Source organism: Pristis pectinata, chromosome 26 (assembly GCF_009764475.1).
Source record: "Pristis pectinata isolate sPriPec2 chromosome 26, sPriPec2.1.pri, whole genome shotgun sequence".
NCBI lineage: Eukaryota > Metazoa > Chordata > Chondrichthyes > Rhinopristiformes > Pristidae > Pristis > Pristis pectinata.
Window position 1 is genome coordinate 14,849,495 of NC_067430.1, and position 16,901 is coordinate 14,866,395.

Here is a 16,901-nt window from a genome sequence, read left to right on the forward strand (position 1 = left end):
GCCACAGGAGGCTGCTCTGGACTTTTCCTCATCATTGTGGTCACAACCAACAGTAGAGTTTACTAGTGAAGTAAAAGATGATCTGATGACATGACGCTAGGTGGCCAAATGATGAGCATGGGGAATTAACAGTGGTAATGGAGCTCAGGTGTGCAAAATATGAACAAGTCTTGCCCTTAGTACAAACATTAATCAAGGAACCATTAGCTCCAAGTACAAGTTAGAATCAATAAACTGTTACAAAACAGAAAAGAACTTGAAAACATTTCCTATTTGGCACAGGACAACCCACGACAAGAAGACACATTATGCACAGACTGAGACTTATGAGGCTCTCAAGGCCACAAGCCTTTTGCAACTTTCCTGACTCAGTGATGTCTTACATTGGGAAAGTATTGAAATGGTTCAGGACTAATGCCAAACATCCCCCCTGATGCGCAGATGAGGCAAAAGAACTGTTTCAACATAAATCCTTTACAACTTTCAATGGAGTTAGAAGTTTTCAGACATCTACTAAATAAACCTATCAGGAATAAAACAATTGATTTAAATGCCTCAAAAATATTGTTGGAGCCTACATTCCAGTTGTTGCAAATAAGAAAAATTAAAAACCCTGTGTAAGGAGACTCAAATCTCATCTTGTGCCTCCACTTCCTTCAAGGCACTGACTTTTGTTGGAGATCAAAATTGGTTTCCTTCAGATGTTTCATCCCACAATGCCATTTTCAGCTTTGTAGTCATATGATAGGCATGGCAGTCAAACTTCAATATTGCTTTAGTAAAAATCCAATTCCTAGCACAAGCTGGGAATCAGATAAGAATTATAACCCAAGCTTTTCTCTCCTTTACTCTGGGTTACTAAGGCCTGTTATGCTCCAAGCTTTAGTTTGCTTGAGATCTGCTAAAACAGCACATACTAAGAATGAAACCAAAGATTAAAGAACTTACAGGAAAAAGGCAATTGTATTGTCCGTGACTCAGATGTTAACACCTAAGTTAAGTCAGTAGGTTGCAAATTCAAGTCTTACTTCAGTGACTTGTGCACAAAAATCTAAGCTGACACTTCCAAGATGAACTGAGTGTGTTACACTATCAGCCTTTTGGATAAGATATTAAATCAAGACCCCACCTGCCCTGTCAGGTAAATAAACGTAAATAACCTAAAGGCTTTATTTGAAGAGGAGCAAGGAGTTAGCTGTGATGTCCTGGATAGTATTACCCGTTACAGGGTTATCTGGTCAAGAACACATGCTGGATGTGGGAACATGCTATGCACAGAGTAGCAGCCTTGTTTCATACATCACAATAGTGATTACACTTCAAAAGTACTTCAACCCAGTGTAAACTCCCTTTCAATTTCCCCCTTCCTAGTATATCACTTTACAGATGTGGATAACTAGAGAGGAAAGGACAGCAATCATACTTTGCATAGCTCAATAGATTGCGGACACTTACTATGTTGAAAAATCAAGACATTACAATACGGATATTAGACTCTACCATCTCCTGTAATCCAAAGTCAAGAATTAACATCCACAGAACCAATCCCAACAGTAGTTAGCACTTTGGGGGCATAAGAGGAAAAGGTAGGGATGCAGAAGTGGAGGACACAACTATTCCCCAAAAATCATCAATAAGAATTCCTCACAATCAGGGATGATGTCACACAAGGAATATTTTGTCAGTGGGTCGGTAGATAGCAGGTGAGCCATGCAAGTGTTCTTCAAAATTAATCATTCATTCCCATGACACATATTCAAAGACTGCATTTAAAACACACTCCAATTGATAATTCACATATATTAGCACAATCTTGTGGGTTTGCTGCCAATGTATAACAAACTCTAGATGTAATTCCTGAGGATCAACAATACCAATACAATTGCTGCTTTAATAAACACCATCCACCCAGGCCAAAGCAACGGCATCATGAAATTCTACTTACTGTGCGAGAAGCGCTGGGTAATCGGAGTCCCAGGATATGGATAGGTTCGGCTCTCCCACTGAATATATCCTCCCTGAACAGCTTTTATAAAACCATGATAACACTGGTGAGCCACGCCTGGAGTTAAAGAGACACAGAAGCTTAGTGGCTTTTTTATACCAGCTAATATCTCGCTATTTGCCTTGCCATCCCTCCCCCTATGTTTCCCATGAGAAGTTAATTGTCAAAAACCCACAAACTTCAGAACTGCTACCAGGTTGTGAAGATGCATATTGCATGGCCATTTTATTTTTGATTCTGCCTACTTTCTGAAGATGCAACTAGAATTTGAAACACAAGAATCAGGAAAATCGGTAAAATATTAAGAGTTGCAAAGGCAGCTACGAGAAAAACTACCTGACTGAGTACAAATGGATTGACAAGGGTCCCTTACACTCACTACTACAGTCTCTCTGCACATCTATCCTCTGATGCGTACTCTGCTTCAGTATCCCCCTCTCCCCAACCCCCTCCCTCAGTTTTCAATATGTCCCCACCACCCTTCAATTCTGCATTCAACTTCTGCAGGTATGATGGAAGGACACCAATAAAGAGGGTGTAGGCAAGAATATCTGTGCGATTACAATATAAGCAGATGAAGAGTGACATCCATGCAGCAGATGTTTCCAACCATCTTTGGCCTCCCTGCCTTTAGACTATAATGTTCTATCAAGACAGTGTGGCAGCAACAACCACCCCACATTAACACCTGGAGCACGCAGAGCACCATGGTCAACACCAATAGCCAGAAACTTTGCAACACCATCATAGTCCAGGAACTTATGACGTCTCAGCATTGCTATAACTGGCCTGAGTGAGACACAATGGACCTGAGAAGGCCAGCAAAAAGAACAAGGTGGCAAGTACATCAACTGATAGGGCAAACTGGAAGATGAATGCTGCCTTCATGTGGTTTCATGAATGAGCTAGTTTGGTACCCGAATGACTCCCTGTGAAATAAACATATGCCTCTTGGTATAGCACAGCCATGGACAGGGAATAGGAGGTGATAAGGGAAAGCTTTTAATTGGGGGAGGGCTAATTACAACAGTGTTAGGCAGGATCGTGGGAGCGTAAATTGAGAACAGATATTCTCAGGGAAATGCACAGAAGAAATGTGGAGCCTGTTTAGAGAACACTTGCACGGGGTTCTGGATAGGTTTGTCCCACTGAGACAGCAAAAGGATGGTAGGGTAAAGGAGCCATGGTTGACAGAAGAGGTGAAATATTTAGTCATGAGGAAGAAGGAAGCATACTTAAGCTTTAGGAAGCAAAAAAATCAGGCAAGGCTCTTGAGAATTATAAGGTAGCCAGGAAGGAACTTAGGATGGGACTTTGGAGAGCTAGAAGGGGACATAAGAAGGCCTTGACAAATAGAATTAAAGAAAACCCAAGGCATTCTACATGTATGTGAGGTACAGTTTGATGACTAGAGGAAGGGTAGAACCACTCAGGGATAAAGTGGGAAACATGTACCTAGAGGTAGAAGAGGTAGGGGATGTCCTTAATGAATACTTTGCTTCGGTGTTCACTACGGAGCAGGACTTTGACGAACATAACATTAGTGTAGAACAGGCTAATGTGCTGGAGCATGTTGAAGTTAAGAGAGAAGTAGTGTTGGAGCTTCTGAAAAACATTAGGATACATAAATCCCTGGGACCGGATGGGATGTAGCCCAGGTTACTACAGGATGGAATGGAAGAGATTGCTGGGGCATTGACAATGATATTTGCATCCTCCCTGGCCACAGGAATGGTACCAGAGGATTGGAGGATGGCTAATGTTGTTTTCTTATTCAAGAAAGGTAATACAGATAATCCTTAGAATTATAGACCAGTGTGTCTTGCATCTGTGGTGGGCAAGCAATTGGAGACGATTCTTAGAGGCAGGATTTACGAGCATTTGGAGAAGCATAGTCTTATTGGGGAAAGTCAGCATGGCTTTGTGAGGGGCAGATCGTGCCTCAGGAGCCTAAATGAGTTTTTCAAGGAGGTGACAAAACAAATCGATGAAGGTAGAGCAGTGGATCTGGTGTATATGAACTTTAGTAAAGTGTTTGACAAGGTTCCCCATGGTAGGCTCATCCAGAAAGTCATGAGGCATGGGATCCATGGAGACTTGGCTGCGTGGATTCAGAATTGCCTTGCCCACAGAAGGCAGAGGGTGGTAGTAGATGGAGAATATTCTGCCTAGAGGTTGGTGACCAGTGGTGTTCTGCAGGGATCTGTTCTGGATCCCTACACTTTGTGATTTTTATAAATGACTGGGATGAGGAAGTGGAGGGATGGGTTAGTACGTTTGTGGATGACACGAAGGTTGGAAGGGTTGTGGATAGTATAGAAGGCTGTCATAGGTTACAACAGGATATAGATCGAACGCAGAGTGGGGTGGAGAAGTGGCAGATGGAGTTCAATCCAGAAAGGTGCATAGTGATATACTTTGGAAGAATGAACATGAAGGCAGAGTACAAGGTTAATGGCAGGATTCTGAGCAGTGTAGTGGAACAGAGGGATCTTGGGGTCCAAGACCATAGATCCCTCAAAATTGCCGTGTAAGTTGATAGGGTGGTTAAGAAGGGGTATGGGGTGCTGGCCTTCATTAGTGGGGAGATTGAGTTCAAGAGCTGCGAGGTAATGTTGTAGCTCTATAAAACTCTGGTTAGACCACACCTAGAATATTGCGTTCAGTTCTGGTCACCTCATTATAGGAAGGATGTGGAAGCTTTAGAGAGGGTGCAGAGGAGATTTAGACAATAGACAATAGGAGCAGAAGTAGACCATTTGGCCCTTCGAGTCTGCACCGCCATTTTGAGATCATGGCTGATCCTCAACAATCAATATCCTGTTCCTGCCTTGTCCCCATATCCCTTGATTCCCCTATCTATAAGAAACCTATCTAGCTCCTTCTTGAAAGTGCCCAGAGAATTGGCCTCCACTACCCTCTGAGGCAGTGCATTCCACAAATTCACAACCCTCTGGGAGAAGAAGTTTTTCCTCACCTCTGCCCTAAATGGCCTAGCCCTTATTCTTAAATCATGCCCCCTGGTCCTGGACTTCCCCAACATCTGGAACATATTTCCTGTCTCTATCTTGTCCAATCCCTTAATAATCCTGTATGTTTCAATCAGATCCCCTCTCAATCTTCTCAATTCCAGCATGTACAATCCCAGTCTCTCCAACCTCTCAGCATAAGACAGTCCCGACATCCCCAGAATTAACCTCGTAAACCTACGCTGCACGCCGTCTATAGCCAGGATATCCTTCCTTAACCCTGGAGACCAAAACTGTACACAATACTCCAGGAGTGGTCTCACCAGGGCCCTGTACAAATGCAAAAGAATCTCTTTGCTTTTGTACTCAATTCCCCTTGTAATACAGGCCAACATTCCATTAGCCTTCATCACTGCCTGCTGCACTTGCTCATTCACTTTCAGTGACTGATGAACAAGGACTCCTAGATCCCTTTGTATTTCCCCCTTACCTAACCCCACACCATTCAGATAATAATCCACCTTCCTGTTCCTGCTCTCAAAGTGGATAACCTCACACTTATCCACATTAAACTTCATCTGCCAAGTATCTGGCCACTTAACCAACCTATCCAAATCACCTTGAATTCTCCCAACTTCCTCTACACATGTCGCACTGCCACCCAACTTTGTATCATCAGCAAACTTGCTAATGTTATTCACAATGCCTTCATCTAAATCATCAACATAGATCGTAAACAGCTGTGGTCCCAGCACCAAGCCCTGTGGCACCCCACTAGTCACGGCCTGCCATTCTGAGAAACATCCATTCACCCCTACGCTTTGTTTCCTATCCGCCAACCAGTTTTCTATCCATGTTAATACCCGCTCCCCAATTCCATAAGCCCTAATTTTACCCACCAATCTCCTGTGCGGCACTTTATCAAATGCCTTCTGAAAGTCGAGGTATACAACATCCACTGAATCTCCCTCGTCTATTTTCCTGGTTACATCCTCAAAAAACTCCAGTAGATTAGTCAAGCATGATTTGCCCTTGGTAAATCCATGCTGAATCGACCCAATCCTATCATTGCTATCCAAATATGCCACTATTTCATCCTTAATAATGGACTCTAGCATCTTCCCCACCACAGATGTTAAGCTAACTGGATGATAGTTCCCCGTTTTCTCCCTCTCTCCTTTCTTAAAAAGTGGGATAACATTAGCCATTCTCCAATCCTCAGGAACTGACCCCGAATCTAAGGAACATTGGAAAATGATCCAATGCATCCACAATTTCTAGAGCCACCTCCTTTAGTACCCTGGGATGCAGACCATCTGGACCTGGGGATTTGTCAGTCTTCAGCCCCATTAGTCTACCCATCACCATTTCTTTCCCAATGTCAATCCACTTCAGTTCCTCTGTCACCCTCTGCCTTTTGTCCATCCTTACCTCTGGGAGATTTCTGACGTCTTCCCCCGTGAAGACAGATCCAAAGTACTTATTAAATTCGACTGCCATCTCCCTGTTTCCCATAATAATTTCACCCGATTCGGTCTTCAAGGGCACAACGTTGTTCCTAACTAACTTCTTTCCCTTCATATACCTAAAAAAGCTTTTGCTATCCTCCTTAATATTCCTGGCTAGCTTGCCTTCGTACCTCATTTTTTCTTCCCGAATTATCTTTTCAATTAAATTCTGCTGCACCTTAAAAATTTCCCAATCTTCTATCTTCCCACTCAGCTTGGCTCTGCCATACTTCTTCCTTTTTAACACAATGCTATCTCTGACTTCCTTTGTCAGCCACGGTGGCCCCTTTCCCCTCTTTGAGTCTTTCCTTCTCTGGGGAATAAACTGATCCTGCACCTTGTGTATTCCCAAGAATACCTGCCATTGCTGTTCCACTGACAATTCTGCTAGGATGCCCGCCCAGTCAACTTTAGCCAGCTCCTCCCTCATGGCTCCACAGTCTCCTTTGTTCAACTGCAAAATTGACCCTTCTGATTTGCCCTTTTCCCTCTCCAATTGCAGATAAAAACTTATCATGTTATGGTCACTACCTCCCAATGGCTCCTTTACTTCGAGTTCTCTTATCAAATCCTGCCCATTACACAGCACTAAATCCAGAATAGCCCTCTCCCTGGTCGGCTCTCGTACCAGCTGCTCCAAGAATGCATCCCGGAGGCACTCTATAAACTCCCTTTCCTGGGGTCCAGTACCAGCCTGATTTTCCCAGTCCACTTGCATATTGAAATCCCCCATAACTACTGTGACATTACCCTTGCCACATGCCAACATTAACTCACTATTCAGCTTGCACCCAATATCCATGCCACCGTTCGGAGGCCTGTAGATAACACCCATTAGGGTCTTTTTGCCCTTACAGTTCCTCAGTTCTCATTTACCAGGATGCTGCCTGGATTAGAGAACTTGACATGAGGAAAGGTTGAGCAAGCTATGGCTTTTCTCTTTGGAACGATGCAGGATGAGAGGAGACTTGATAGAGGTGTATAAGATTGTGAGGGGCATAGATAGAGTGGACAGCAGCACCTTTTCCCCAGGGTGGTAATAGCCAATACCAGAGGACATGCGTTTAAGGTCAGAGGAGGAGTGTTCAGGGGAGACGTCAGAGGTAGCTTCTTTGCAGAGAGAGTGGTGGATGCCTGGAATGCACTGCCGGGGGTGGTTGTAGAGGCTAATACAATAGGGACATTTAAAAGGCTCTTAGATAGGCACATAGAAGTAAGAAAAATGAAGGGTTATGGGCTGTGCAGGAGGGAAGGGTTAGACTGATCATGGAGTAGGTGTTCATGTAGTTCGGCACAATGTCATGGGCCAATGGGCCTGTACTGTGTTGTACTTTTATGTTCTACGTTAAGTTCAACTCTTCAGCAATCTCTGACAACATTCGATAGTGAGATATGCTGATTCTACTTTCTGATTTAGTCCCAGAGCAAGAAAGGACATGGCCCTTTTGAAAGGCACAATTGGCGGGGAAGTAGAGAAAGCTAACTCCAACGAAGTCCTCCTGCACAAATGTTTAAGACATGGTCTTGTCACAATGCACATCCTGCTTTGTCAGTGAGACAAGCATAAAGTCTCATGGCAACTTCCTTGATCCAGGCATTAGTATCTGTTAGACTGTGTCAATGTACTAGCAAGGAACCACGTGGACATCTGCATTACTTCCACCATGACAACAGTAGGTGACTACTGGAGTGATTACAGGCTGATCCAATCTTCCATCAGCATTAATCTGGTCCCAAAACAACACTGCCAAATGAAATGCTGCTACAGGAAAATAAACACCAAATGACTCAAAGGCACGGCAAAGAAAGCAAATTGCCAACATGATTACTCTTCCCATCAGCAGGTTTCCCAAAGGTTTCCTAGTGCTGGTCTACCCTAAAGTCCACCAGGATTAGGACCTGTGAAGAAATGCTCAGTTCCTCAGAGGCTGGTTTGATATCAAGGAGCTAATAAATCTTAGACAAAGCATTTTGATACCATGACAACTTAAGGGGAAAAAAAAGTGCAGAATATCCACCAACCAAGCTATAACCATAGATTCTACTGTAATGTGGTCCAAACACCAAGGGACAGGACAGAGGAGAGCTCACCAAGAACAGGAAGGCAGTCAGTGCTTGCTTGAAAGAGCACTTCAAAGATCTCCAGAGTCAAGACGCTAATATCGACACGTGTGCCTGACCTCATTTCACACCATTCTGTTACAATCTCAGCATTACTCTACACCAGCAAATTGAAAAGAGTATCCAAGAGTTGGAAAACAAGGCCTCTGGAGTGGAGAAAAACAATGATAGTCTAAAACATGCCAGAACAACTTCATGACACATTTGGGAAGAGGAGAGTGTGTCAGAGGACATCAGAGATGCCATAATCTTGACTATTTTCAAGAGATCCAATTCCAGCAATTACACAGGAATATCCTGACTGTCTACCAAAGGGTAAGCCATCACAAGAATCCTTCTCAACCACTTCCTCCCATTCACTAAAGAGTTACAATGCTGATTCCATCCATCAAGAGGCATATTAGATATGATTTTCATCACTTTACAAATCCAAGAATAAAGTAGGGAGCTGCATCAAACATTGTACGAGACTTTTTATGACTTTAAAAAAAACTTTCAAATCATATAACAGAGATTATGGAGAATTCTTCTCAAATTTGGCTCAGGAAATTCACTAGCATCCTCTATCTGCTTCATGATGTTGTGCCAACTGTGAACGTCATCAACAGACATACTGCAGACACCATCTCAGTGCAGCCTGGGTTCAAGAAAAGCTGCATCATTGCAATCAAATCAATCTTCCTGTCTGCAAAATTTCACCTGGACAGGAAGCTCCCCACTACAGTTAACCTACTGGACAAGTGGTAAACTACTCAACCTTCACTGCCTCCACTCAAGAACCAAGATCAGTCTAACCTCAGTCCTGTTTACAGTATACAGCCAATGCTTACTTGCATGCACACTTGAACGTCAAGTTCCAAACCACCACTGATTTCTCACTGAAACATTTAACAATAGCCACAAGCAAAATATCAACCTACGACAGCAACACAATTCCACCCCCCGATAATTAAGATCCATGCTAAGATCCTGTGGAACTTGGATCAATTCCCCTACCTTGAAAGCCATCTCTCAATGAAAGCAGGTATCAATGATAAAATTCACTACTACCTCCTGTGCACAAGCAGAGCTTTTGTCCACAAGAGAAAGCGTTCAATGACAAAGACTTCAAATATGGCACCAAACACATGGTCTACAGAGCATCAACAGTCCCTACTCTCCCATATGAAGTTCCACCTAATAATGGCTCAGTAAAATCCTCCAGTTTCACTGGAAGGATTGACAAACTAATGTCAGCATCCTTTCTTAACTAATTCCAATGTGTGCCACATCATCTACAAGCCAGGGTCTCTCTCCCTGTGTTCACCTTTTCCATCCCCTCCACCCTTGTTACCTAGACTAATCACCCTCTGTTCCATCTGCTTATTACCCACACACCTACCTTCCTTGACGACTTCTCCCTTGGTTCACCTTCCCTATCCCTTCTCCCACCTGGTTCCATCTGCCCATCGTCTCCCCCCCCCCCCCCCCCCCCCTTTAATCTGGTTCCATACACAGTATACAGCAAACCAATCAACCCACCCACTAGAACCATTAATCTCCACCTGCAGCAGAGTCTGCAGATCCTAAACAGGGCTCATTAGTTATCTTGGAATCCACAGAACCGTCATGGAAACAAGTCATTCCCAAGGGACTGCATAGGAAGACAACTCTAGTGCACTGAGGCAACATACATACTTCTCCATAAATATTCAACAGTAGAGTAGAAGAAGAAAGCTGACTGGCACAGATCTGCTATAAAAGTTTAATACTGGAGGGTGAATTCTTTGCTCATAACAGAAGATGCAAAGACTCTTGGTTCTAACAAATTGTGTGGATCAATTGAAAAGGTTCACCAATGTTCGCACACTTGGGTTGTATACCTCATTAAATTTTACAAGATACTGTTACAAACAAATTCTTCAGTGTGGCAAAGGGGATGATACATGAGATATTAAGATAAAGATCAGGAAGTTATAAAAAGGAAAAGACAGAAGGAAAGTTTGATGCAAAAAGAGCTATATTATGAGAAAAGAATAAAATTAGGATGGTGTAAGTGGGTGCAAGAAATAATTTTATTTTAAGAAACAGTCTAAAGTGAATAAGTACAGCTAGTCTATCGAAAAAGAACCAATTTATTGGCACAAATGACTTTTCCTGATCATAGAAATTCTATGCTCTTACTAAGAATTTAAGGTCAATTTCTTTTCTCTTATCGTGGTAATTAAATTATAATCTGATTCACAATAATATTTTGATCTTACTCCGAGATTTCTGTCCTACTCCAAAACTTTATTCTGAACCACGTTCCGTACCTTTAATAAGCCGATACCACTGTTTACAAACAAGAGCAGCTGTTTTGTGCTCTTGATATGGAGACAAAAAAGACAAGATGTATTCCAGCACCTCTTCAGGCAATTCTAACATTGAGCGGTTATGTCTCATTTCCTCAACTTCCAATTCAACATGAGCTTCTTCGTCCTGCTCCATGGGCCCATCCAATACTTCTTCTGTGTCCATGGCAATAAAACTGTCATCCTCACTGTCCGATGAGCTGGCCATCGCATGCCACTCTATATTATAAATGAGAAAAAAATGGTAGGTTGAAAATATAGCAACTCTCAGCTGCAGTAAGCACCTTGAGACAAAGGACTAAAGAATGGAATACTCAATATTAACATCAATGATATCAACCAGATGCTGGTAATGTTAGAACCGCTGAGAGTTCTGATGTCGGACTCCAACTTTTTTCTCTCTTACTTCTTCACAGTTTTGGACTCTAACAGCTATATCAAAATACATGTTGGAAAAAACCTTACCTCCTCATAGTACAGGTCTATGTTTATATACAGAATATATCACTGCAAGGTTATACACTTCACGTCTCAGACTACTAAAATTTTCCACTTAGAAACCTGACAGGACTCAAAATTTCTCTTGAACATGTATCATCAACAGCCCACAGTGGCATCCATAATCTAATATGTCCATCCTTGGAGCACACAATTTCCCTACTTCCTGGAATCATGTATAACAGCAATCACTGTCTGATAAGGACAGTTCTTTGCAAAAAAAATGGAAAGGTAAAGAGCAGGACAAGCAAAAAGATTGGAAATCAAGTCAAAATGTCCAGGTTCTTGTCCATCCATGCAACACAAACAGAATCCTCCAGATATCTAATCAGTCCTACAGCATCTTCAGCCATTTAAGGAAAATCACAAGGCCATGAAATTTTGGAGGTGGCCTGTGTTTAGTTTTGGTTACCTTTATCATCTGCAACTTGACCAGTTTGATCTACTGTGTGAAACACAACGTATCCAATGTAAAAAAAAAACTGCAGTTAAAATAATACTTTAAAGTTGTAAGAAGCTTCAAGTGTTGCTCTAAACTTATCATCTCATGTTCTTCCATTGCTGACAACCATATATTTTCTCTTTCGGGCAAAGGTAGAAACTGCACCAGTTAAGGGATGACAGCAACAGTCTTATAGAAACAGGCACACCAGAAAAGTCACACACAGCAGTGATGTATCTGTATTCACCAGTACATTACTCCAGCATCATTACATTCGATATGCTCGGTCAACACAGCCCTTATTCAGAAAAATGAAACCTATCTCCAGAGTGATGGATCCTTTCAACTTTACAGCAATGCCAACAAAGAATGCTTCATGTTTGCCTTTGTAACAAGCTCTGCATTTTGAATGTCCACACTGAAGACACAGCAACATTTCCCAAGCTTAACCAGTATTACCAGAAATTTTGCAAGGTCAAAAGCGTGTGTACGAAATCTCTCAATTCCTATGACCCACTGGATGAAAGAATTTTTGTTACCCTGCCAAGGAGGAAATGGGGTCAACCATAAACTATATATAGACCAGAACTATTACTAAGCATTTCAAATAGAACCAAATCTCCCCACTGCCCTGCAGTCAGTGAGCTGTAATTGCAGTTAAGTTTGCACCAAACAATCTGAATTCCTAAAGCTAAGAACAAACAAAATAGCAAGAGTAGGCCATATGGCCCCTATGGCTGCTCAGCCATTCAATAAGATCAAGGCTGACCTTTTATATCAGCACTTTCCGGCATTAACCCCATATCCCTTGATTTCTTTAATATCTAAAAATATATCAACCTGTTGAGCATATTCAACCCTCTTGGAAAGAGAATTCTAAAGATTCACTACATTCAAGGTGAAGAAATTCCTTTTCATCTGTCCTTACTCTGAAATTGTTAACCCCTGGTTCTAGACAACTCCGCTAAGGGAAACTTCAACTCCGCTTCTACCACTTCAAGCCCTTAAGAGCTCTGTATATTTCAATGGGATCACTTCTCACTCTTCAAACCCAAGGATACAACACCAGTCTGCTTAATCTCTCCTTGTATGACAAAGCCACCATCCCACAAATCAATGCTGCAGTTTCTCCATCACAGGTATATTCTTCCTTAGGTAGGGAAGCCAGAATTATACACAATATTTCAGATGATATCTGGCCAAGGCTCTATATAGTTGAAGCAAGAATTCTTTTGTACTCAAATACTCTTCTAACAAAAGTCTACATATCATTTGCTTTCCTAATTGCTTACTGAACCCACATTTAACTTTCAGCAATTCATGTTCAAAGACACCCAGGACCCTATGGATACCAACACTTTCCTTCCCTCAAAGATATAAGGAAGAGAACACAAATTTCACTTTGTATTATGCTGTTAGTTTTTGAATTTTATAGAAATCACACTTCAATGTCCTTTTTCCTTAATTTTAGCTACATACAGCAGTGAATGTAGGCCTACACTGCTCACCAGATATATTTTTTTCCAGAGGCCATATTATCAAGTTAATCACCTGAACTTTAAAGGGTTGGTAGGTTAATTGGCAACTGTAAGATGTTCCTACTGTGTAGATGAGTGGTGGGTGGTAGGGAAATCTGGTGGCTGGGGGAGTGGTAGTTGATGGGAATGTGGGGAGAACAGAATAGGTTAGGAAAGGATTAGTGTAACAATAAGTGTCCAATGGTTGACACAGACTCACTGGGCTGCAGGGCCTGTTTCCACACTGTATCTCTCTGTGACTCTATAACTGTCCTTTAGCATGCTTACATTCAAGCCCAGCCTATTCCAAAGGTAACATTCCATGACCAGGAACCAGAGGGATCACTTCTTCAATGGAATATCTGGTTGCAATTTGCAGCCATCCCTATGCTTTACAAGCAACTTGTAGAGAGAGTTTTGGGTGACTGCCTTTGTTCCTCTATTGTTTTAGTTACCGGGGTTCTTTGGAGGAAGGTTTAGATCCCTTTAAGTAAGCACAGCAGCTAAAAAATACTTATTGCAACTTTCCAAGCATACAACAATTTGTATAGGTTTGTGTTTAGAGAATAAACAGCTGGATATGAAAAACATCAAGTCACAGAAAACGTGGATGATACATTCCCTTAAGCTCTATCCACCATTCAATTAGACTTTAGCCAATCTGTACCTCAACTCATTTAACTACTCATATTCATTGAAAGGCTAACCTAACAATAACCTAAACCTTCAAGTGGTCTAACACATTCAGAGCATTTTTTTGGCAGTGTGGTGAGGTGGGAGGGGAAGAGAAATACTATGCCAGATTTCCAGTATCCTTTGTGGGAAAAAAAAACTTCCTGATTTCATCCTTAAATGGCCAAGCTCTAATTTTAAGATTATTCCCTCTTGTTCTGCATTCCTCTACCAGAGGAAACAGTTTCACTGTATCTGCTCCGTTTTAACGTTTTAAATACGTCAATTGGATCACCTCTCAACTTTCTAAGCTCAAGGGAACAGTAAGTTTACATAAAATATTTCCATTTAAATCCTGGCATAATTCTGGCAAATCTGTCATGTATTCTTTTCAAGACCAATTATAGCTTTCTGAGGTTCTGCATCCAAAATTAACACAGAACACCAAATGAAACCTAACCAAGGTTCTCTATAACTGGAGGATTAGATCCTCATTTCCGAATTCCAATCCCTTTGAAATGAAGGACAACATTCCATTACCCTTTTGGTTATTTTGGCACCTGAAGCTTCTGGAGAGAGCAGCGCAACAAACTATATGATGTAACAAAATATACTATGAAGTGCCAAGTATTTTGATGTATAAAGCACAGTACAAGTTACTTATTTTATACACAATTCATCAAACTAAACAACATCCAGAGTCAGAGGGAGACCTATAGCAACCAAAATATCAACTTGGTTTTACAAACCTCAAAGTGCACTTCGGGAAAACACATTGGGAAATGGCTCATAATATAGAAAAAATAACATTGAACAGGAACAGGCCCTTTGGTCCACGATGTGTGTGCTGACCATGATGCCAATCCAAACTAATCCCATCTGTCTGCACATGGTCTATATCCTTCCATTCCCTGCCCAGGCAGCGCCTTCCAGGCACCTACCACTGTGTAAAAAAAAATTTCCCTCATAAATCTACCTTAAACTCCCCCTCCCTTAAACAAACAATTCACATACCCATTATTATATGTTACCATTGTAACAGCACTGCAAAGTATAGTTGCTTCAATAATTACAGCTTACAAAGTACAGAGTCAGTTCCAACGACAACCCATTAACAGCAATAGCTGACACCCAAATGATACTGTTCTGGATGATCCAAAATAAATTCTTGTTCTTCTTTTCAAGTCATCCATACATGTTTTTTTAATAAAAATACAGGATTGTTTTGTGAAACAACTGAATTGTCAAACTTTCGTTCAATAACAATTCCTCTGCAAATTTGACAAGAGCCCATCTATTTAATGTAAACCAGTTGTACAGGACTGATTCAGTTTCATTGCTAAAAATCATGCAATTTGACCACTAACCTAGATAGCTTCAGGTTAAATAGAAAAGGAATCCTCCTCACGCTTTATAATTCAGAAACAGGACCAAAATAAAGCCCCAACATCCTCTGACTACCACTTGACATTTTCTCACTGTATCTACCCAAGTATAGTGGCCTTCTTTGCCACATTATGGGTACAATTATTTCAATGTTATTCTTTATTAATGTTTTGAGATTCAGAACCATGCCATCATGTTGAACTTATATCCAAAACACTCCCACTGACTCACATTTTAGGGTGCAAATGCCATTTTATTCTTCTCCCTTTAACCACAACATGGGATAGATAAGTGTCTTGGTATTAATAAATTTACAGGATTCAATGAACTATGTCACCTTTCCTTAACCCACATCATAGGATGTGATGATATTGCCTTCTTTAATGCCCTATCCGGTGGTTCTGTATTCAGCTCCATGTCTCAGTAACAGGGATAGAATGGATCTCAATGTAGATGAACTTTGAAGGGTTTGCATCTGACCCTGGACCCAGGCCCTACATGGCTGCCACTGGCATGTGGCCAACTCCACTAACTGGGCTCGGAGGCTTCCAGTACAAAGGGCCAGATACCGGCCCAGAGCAGCCACAACCCGCAGCGAGCAACCTGCTGAACCTCCCTGTTTGGAGCTGCTCGCACAGTCGTCGTTCTGTCCTTGCCGGCCGCACAGTGCACAATCCCAAGTGGGCACTGCCTTGCCCGCAGCTCTAGGGGAGGAGAAGGGGTGCTGGCACCCATCCCCAGGCTGAGATTTACCCAAGCTCTGGTGCTCCGGCCTCCCCCCACTCACTCACACACCCACTCACACTCACTCACCAGCCTAGCTCGCTACCCCTCCCCCTGGCGCCGGCTGCTGTGTGCGCTGAGGGCCGCTGCTTCTCTCAGAGGCCGTGCCCCCCTCGGCGCTTCCGTGTTTCCGCCGCTGGCCTCCCGGCGACTCCCGCTCTCACTCGCCCAGATCCGCCATCTTCCGCCAGAAGCACCAGCGCCGCGACGGCGGCGGCGCGCACGCAGCCAAGGGCGTCACAGCCGCGCGTCCACGTACCCCACCTGGCGGCGGCGGCGGCGGCGGCGGCGGCGGCAGCGCCACGCTGCGCGGCACGTCAAGTGCCCGCTGAGCTTGGAGCCAGCCTTGCCAAGCTCGCTGCAAGAGCTGCTCCCCTCTCATGACCCAGTGTCACATCCTATTAACTCCACACACTTCGTGTACATTATTACATCGTCCTCACTGGGTTATTTTTCAATCTGTGATCTTTCTATATATTTTGTTCATTAAGTGACCATGTTGGAGGGGGTCCAACCAAAACCAACCTGATCATCTTTAAAACAATTCTGGAAATCTGAAATAGAAACTATAAAAAAAATGCTGGAAATACTCGGCAGCTCATGCAGCAACTCCGGAGAGAGAAGCAAATTTCAGGTCGATGTTAACGGAGAACAATAAACAGGTTTT

The 16,901-nt window shown here is 42.6% G+C and overlaps 1 protein-coding gene across 3 annotated transcripts in view; it reads right to left on the reverse strand.

The window, feature by feature from the left end:
* fbxo42 (F-box protein 42) overlaps window positions 1-16,449 on the reverse strand; it is a 44,829-nt gene extending 28,380 nt beyond the window's left edge. For 2 of the 3 annotated variants that reach the window (XR_007958248.1, XM_052039277.1), the window contains exons 1-3: window positions 16,265-16,435; window positions 10,898-11,155; window positions 1,946-2,062 (exon numbers count right to left, since the gene is read on the reverse strand). Coding sequence is in view for 2 of the 3 variants with exons in the window: in XM_052039277.1 (XP_051895237.1) it covers window positions 1,946-2,062; window positions 10,898-11,144 (364 nt within the window). In the remaining variant the exon portion in view is untranslated. Of the gene's footprint in view, window positions 1-1,945; window positions 2,063-10,897; window positions 11,156-16,264 lie in introns of all 3 variants that reach the window. The other variant, XM_052039278.1, reaches the window with a different exon arrangement.
* Window positions 16,450-16,901: the final 452 nt, after the last annotated feature.